We start from the raw sequence: 6121 nt of genomic DNA, 5'->3' as shown, positions 1-6121 counted from the left end.
CAAAGACAAAAAAAAAAGTTGAAATGGGACAACCTCCCCAAAAACAAACAAAAGATGGGACTAGAGTAACCTCTCCAAACAAACAAAAATGTTATTAAAGTCTATCTAAAATTGACGCGAAGTAATAAATTATAAATTGGTGAAATAGAAATAGTAATTTTGTATGAAAGTGCTTCTATGTCTCTGTCTAACAAGTAAATTTATTACTTCGCGTCCTGAAGGAATCAAGTGCTCTTGGTTTGTGGCAGGTTTTTCATCCGGTCACGTTTACTAAGTGGATTTGCCGGTTCATTAAACGTTAATATATGTCCAGAACGACCATATTAATATAACATCCTCCTAAACACGACTGAAAACCTGTCCGGCTAAACCTGATCCGGCGTCAAAAACCTGACCACCCAGTCAACTTGTCCTGCGGCAATCAGGCGCCTGATCAGAACCCGACAGTGTGAAGAGTCCTATTCACAACAATGCACTACTGCTCATCAGATCCAGTGTAATGTACACTTTGCACGCGTTTAGCATATTCTCTTTATGGGCAATGAAACACCTTCTTCATGCTCGCTCGAGTACCGAATGTCATTTTATTTCCTTACTTTTCTACAGTCCATTTCCCATACTGTATATGGCATTTGTCATACATCTCACATCTCCCCCCTTAATCTAATGTAACCCATTACATAATTATTGTATTTACTTGGTAAACGTATTCCCCTTCTAGGTCTAGTCTCTGAGGCGGTGTTATCTTGACCTACAATGGGTGTATCTACTATGTTTCTGGATTCCTGTGTCATCTCCTGATCATACCTATGCCGATAACCTTGACCTGTAATGTCATCAAAATGTGAAGAATGGATTTCTACTTTGTCATTTTCTGAATGATTTTCAATTGTTTTATCATCAACGTCATGCATAGCCACATTCCCTTCCTTATTGGCTTTACGTAATAACTTAATCTGATTTACGTGTCGTCTACACATTACTCCTGTTATCGTTTTACACTCATACATAGTTGACCCGATTTTGTCCTCTATTTGTGCTTCCATCCACTGTACTTTATTGATGTCATGGTAGTCTCTGACTAGTACTACATCCCCCCTATGAAATGAACGTACATTTCTTGTCATCTTTTCGTTATTTTGGTTTGCATCATTTGTTTGATATTTCGGTCGAATCAAAAGGTCAAATTTCGTTCTAATTCGTTTCCCAAATAACAATTCTGCGGGTGATTTTTTTGTTACACAATGTGGAGTGTCTCTGTATGTGATAAGAAACCTCGCAATTAAAACTGACAACTCTACTCCAGTGTTCGAACAATCCGCTAAAGCGGCCTTTAAACTAGTTTTAACAGTTTTTACTGAATTCTCAGCTTGCCCGTTACTTTGTGGAGAGTAAGGTGCAATGGTCATATGCTTGATTTTATTATTCGTAAAAAATTGTTGCATCACTTGTGATGTAAAGACTGTAGCATTATCTGATACCACCGTGTACGGTAGTCCAAATCGTGCAAAACAATCGCGTAATTTTTCTATTGTAACTTTACTTGTTATGACTGGAGTTTCATATATTTCCAACCATTTGGTATATGAATCCACAATCACTAACAAGTGAGTTTTCCCAAGATCACAATAATCTATATGAACAGTTTCAAATGGTGTATGTGATTTTGGCCATGGTACATATATTTTGTCTGGACATGGTTTTATTTTGGTGCATGCCACACATGACTTACACATTTGCTCAATCGCTTTATCCATGCCAACGAACCAAAAATATGATCTAGCTAAAGCTTTTGAACGCACAATGCCCTGATGTGACGCATGCAGATCTAACATTACTTGTTTTTGTAATTTGAGCGGTACAACAATTTTGTGCCCCCAAAATAAACAATTTGCTATGGTCTGTAACTCTAATCGCCTGTTATGAAATGGTTTTAATTCTGAACTAATTTCATTTGGCCATGAACTTTTTAAATACTCCATCACTAACTTAAGATTTTCATCTTTTTCAGTTTCGCTTTGAATTTGACTAATGTCAATAATTGAAGTGTCGGTAAAATAAAGTCCATTTTCATCATATGTATCTACATTATTATCTGCTTGATTACCTATTGTTAATCTAGAGAAACAGTCTGCTATCACATTCTTCTGCCCTTTTATGTGTTCAATTTTATAACTAAAATTTGAAAGATAAAGTGCATATCTTTTTAACCTATTCGCGTAAGTCTGGTTTGTTTCTTTATTATTACCTAATATTGCTATAAGTGCTTTTTGGTCTGTCCTGATTGTAAAGTTTTGACCAAAAATATAGTCATGGAATTTTTTTATTGCAAATATACACGCTAACGCTTCACGATGAACTGTAGAATAATTAAGTTCTGCCTTGGTAAACGTTCGTGACACACAGGCTACGATTCTTTCAACCCCATCTGGCATTATGTGAGAGAGTACCCCTGACATACCAGTTTTGCTTGCATCGGTTGTAATATAAATTGGTAACCCTGGGTCAAAATATGTCAATACTTGATCTGTCATAATAATTGACTTTAACCTATCAAAAGCATTCTTACACCCCTCGTCAAACTTAAATTCTTGACCCTGCCTTAACAATATATATAAGGGTTCTAATAATTCAGACATTTTGGGAACAAACCTCGAATAATAATTTACCATCCCGATAAAGGAACGTAACTCTTTCATATTGGTTGGATAAGGAATTACATTTATGGCTTGTAGCTTTTCTTTATCCTTAGCCAGTCCCTGTTTTGTTAACACAAACCCCAGGTACTTGATTTCTCCCTGAAGAAATTTACATTTATCGACATTGACTTTTAACCCTGCTTTTGCCAATTTATCAAAAACTTCTCGTAATATTTCCAATTCGTTTTCTTCTTCCCTATGACCTACCAATATATCATCTTGAAAGATGAAGACATTGGGTATGCCTTGGAACAATTGCTCAATGTGCTTTTGGAAATAAAATCCGCTACATTTCACTCCAAATGGCATTCTATTTACCCTAAAGAGACCCTTATGTGTTGAAATTGTGACGAGACCTTTTGAATCATCCGAAAGCTCAAACTGTAAATAAGCATCAGACAAGTCTATTTTAGAAAACTTTGAATTCCCACTTAAACTCGCATAAATGTCATCAATGCGTGGCAGTGGATAAAACACGTCCTCTAACTCCTTATTCAACTTAATATAATTACCACATATTCTTACCGTACCGTTACTTCTCATGACAGGAATAATCTGCGATGACCAATCAGATGAAATGACTGGCGTAATAATACCATTAGCAATTAAACGATCCAATTCTTTTTCAATCTTAGGTTTCAATACCAATGGAACTGGTAGTGGTCTACTGTGGCTTGGAATGGCGTTAACTTTCAACTTTAACGTAATCTTGGCATATTTAAATGTGCCTAACCCTCCATTCACAACTTCGGGAAATTCACGTGTTATCATCACAGAGGCATGATCATGGATGTCAATTACATTTAACCCTGAAAAGTTAATATTAAATAATTGCATAAAATCTCTGCCTACTAAATTAGCTTGCCGTGTTTTGATTACAAAAAATCTTAGTAACTTAACCCTATTCCTAAACCTAATATTTACATCGATATATCCTACCGGAATGATAAGATCGCCTTGATATCCACAGAATACATGCTCGGTAACTTTAATAATCTGATTAAAGTATTTGTAATAAGTTGCCTCATTAATTGTTGAAATCGGGGAACCTGAATCTAGCAATACGTCCAACTCATTTCCGTTAATATTTACCTTCAACATTATAGGTTTGCTATCTAACTTAACATTAGTACCTACTTTACAAATCGGCTGAATGTCGCATTCATTAACGTTCAATATTGGCTTTACTTGCTTACAAACAATTTCTAGATGACCCACCTTATTACATCGGTTACACATGTATGATTTATACTTGCATACTCCCGTGTGTTTCCTTCCGCAGCATGCACATTTGGGCTTCCGTCGTTGACTATGATCATCCGAAGGATTTCGGTTCAGCTCACTGCTGGTTGACATTCTAGACGGTCCATTTGATCGAAAACGGTTTCCTCGCAGCTGTTTGTGTGTTGTAACGGCATTGATGTCCCTTGTGGTCAAGGATGAACATTTAATCGCGGTCTCCTTCGCAACAGCTATGTCGACGATCGCCTTTAATTCTATGGTGACTTCGGATTCTACAGTTTTGTCCAGTACCGGACCTGGTCTTAAACCTGCTACAAACTTATCCTTGAGCACGTCTGATATATTTACGAATTTACAGTCAATGGCTAGTCGTTTAATCCGCGCGTACCATTCACTACAACTTTCATTTGGATTTTGCACTTCCTGATAAAACTTGATTCGCTCGCGGAACGTATTCTTTGGCGGTGAGTTATGTTCCCGCAATATCTTGCACAATTCTTCGTACGTCTTACTGTGTGGTTTGTCGGGAAAACATAGATCTCGCAATGTTTTGTATGTGTCGTCACATATTAGGCTGATCAACATTGCTATTCGCTTCTTTTCCTCAATTCCATTTGCTTCGCAATATTGCGCAAATTTTTCTTCATATATATGAAAGTCTTGACCCATGTTGAATTCCTTGATATGTCCAATTAACCTTGGCTTATCTTCAACTGTCGCCATTTCGCTTACAGGTTTTTACACGTCTTTGCTATAGAACGGAGCCTATCGTTCGCTGATGTGTTTCCACTGTTTAGATATACTTTCTTTCTTCGGACCCGAATTAACAGTTACTTGTTCCTCGTCGCCATGTAATGTACACTTTGCACGCGTTTAGCATATTCTCTTTATGGGCAATGAAACACCTTCTTCATGCTCGCTCGAGTACCGAATGTCATTTTATTTCCTTACTTTTCTACAGTCCATTTCCCATACTGTATATGGCATTTGTCATACATCTCATTCATCCGTTACCGAGATCTCGATCAATTTATAAAAGGCGCTCAAACCAATGATCGGCCGATGCAGGAATAACACGGAATATAATGCTGTAATCCCGAAAGTTCCACGATATTCCGTTGCCGAGATTTTGATCGATTTTTAAAAAGCGCCCGAACGGCCGATAGTTATTGTGAAACTATAAGCAAAGAGTAGGTACCCATAATTTTTAAGAATCAAAAATGCGCTAAAATATTTTTATTTCCCATTGCAGTTACATTTTTGTTGCGAATACGAATACATCATTTTAGTGCACTGGCAGTCATGTAGGCCATAGGGTGTAACATTTTCGACACATTTGTAGGATATCTTCGTAATTGTTAGTGTAATAAAAAAGTAATATAGGCGTCATGTGCTCTTTTTGAGTCAAACTTAGATAATTATGGTAAACATTGCGGCAATGTTTATTACAAACGTTTCTTTACAATGATTGTTGAATACGTCGACGTTTTTAAAGTAAGTATACGTGGTCAGGTAAAAAAGTTATCGAACCTATCCCTATATATTTTATTATAAATAATTTAAAAAATATAACACTAAAAAAATTCAATATTGGTTCAAAAAGATTCAAAAAATATTTTTTTTAAATTTAAAAATCGCTTTGAAATTTTTTTGTTTTTTTTGAGTCACTTTTTTTGAATATTAACCCTATAGTGTGTTGTATTTTCGAAATGAAAATTTAATATGCTAGCCTTTTAGATTAAAATTTAGAGGGCGTCATTCCATTTAAAAAATTAGGTTTCGTAATAAACATTTTTCTGTACCTTTTTTAACTAAGAAAATATATAGGGTCATTCTGAAATTGACCAGTTTTTTAATTTTTCCCCGTATTTTCTTAACTGAGCGAATATTTTCATTTTGATATTACCTTTTTAAGTTTAACCCAAACAGAGCCTATGGCACCTTATTACTTTTTTGATAGTAGGTACTAACACAACAGTTACGGAAATACCCCATAAAAGTATAGAAAATGGACACCCTGTACAGTGATGTATGTCACAGCTTACTTAAATAAGCTGTGGTGATGTTGCAAATTATGATTTTCTAGCATCCTTTTATCTCATTCGCTTAAAAAGTGTAAGCAAACTGAAAGCGCATCGTACTGTATACACTGATAAGCATGTTCATTTAACCATTATTTA

The 6121-nt window shown here is 35.8% G+C and overlaps 1 protein-coding gene across 8 annotated transcripts; it reads right to left on the bottom strand.

Moving 5' to 3' along the window:
• Nucleotides 1–554: 554 nt before the first annotated feature.
• Nucleotides 555–4933, bottom strand: LOC116171151 (uncharacterized protein K02A2.6-like). 8 transcript variants are annotated; one of them, XM_031487841.1, is made up of 3 exons: nucleotides 4160–4269; nucleotides 3565–3587; nucleotides 555–3508 (listed from the first exon to the last, which is right to left on the bottom strand). In XM_031487841.1, the coding sequence occupies exon 3, from the start codon at nucleotides 3468–3470 to the stop codon at nucleotides 645–647; it is 2826 nt and encodes a 941-aa protein (XP_031343701.1). In that variant the 5' UTR covers nucleotides 3471–3508; nucleotides 3565–3587; nucleotides 4160–4269; the 3' UTR covers nucleotides 555–644. The 8 variants fall into 8 exon arrangements, with proteins under 8 accessions (XP_031343701.1, XP_031343703.1, XP_031343699.1 ...); XM_031487843.1 differs by having other exon boundaries at nucleotides 555–826; nucleotides 3230–4933; XM_031487839.1 differs by having other exon boundaries at nucleotides 555–3587; nucleotides 4160–4284.
• Between the last annotated feature and the right edge of the window lie 1188 nt (nucleotides 4934–6121).

This window comes from Photinus pyralis, unplaced genomic scaffold (genome assembly GCF_008802855.1).
Source record: "Photinus pyralis isolate 1611_PpyrPB1 unplaced genomic scaffold, Ppyr1.3 Ppyr1.4_LG5, whole genome shotgun sequence".
Classification (NCBI taxonomy): domain Eukaryota; kingdom Metazoa; phylum Arthropoda; class Insecta; order Coleoptera; family Lampyridae; genus Photinus; species Photinus pyralis.
Note: the sequence above shows the minus strand (reverse complement) of the source record. Positions and strands in the feature narration are given on the sequence as shown.

Coding starts and splice junctions, on each gene's coding strand:
- LOC116171151 (XM_031487839.1), bottom strand. CDS start 3,536: ATGCAATTATTTAATATTAACTTTTCAGGGTTAAATGTAATTGACATC.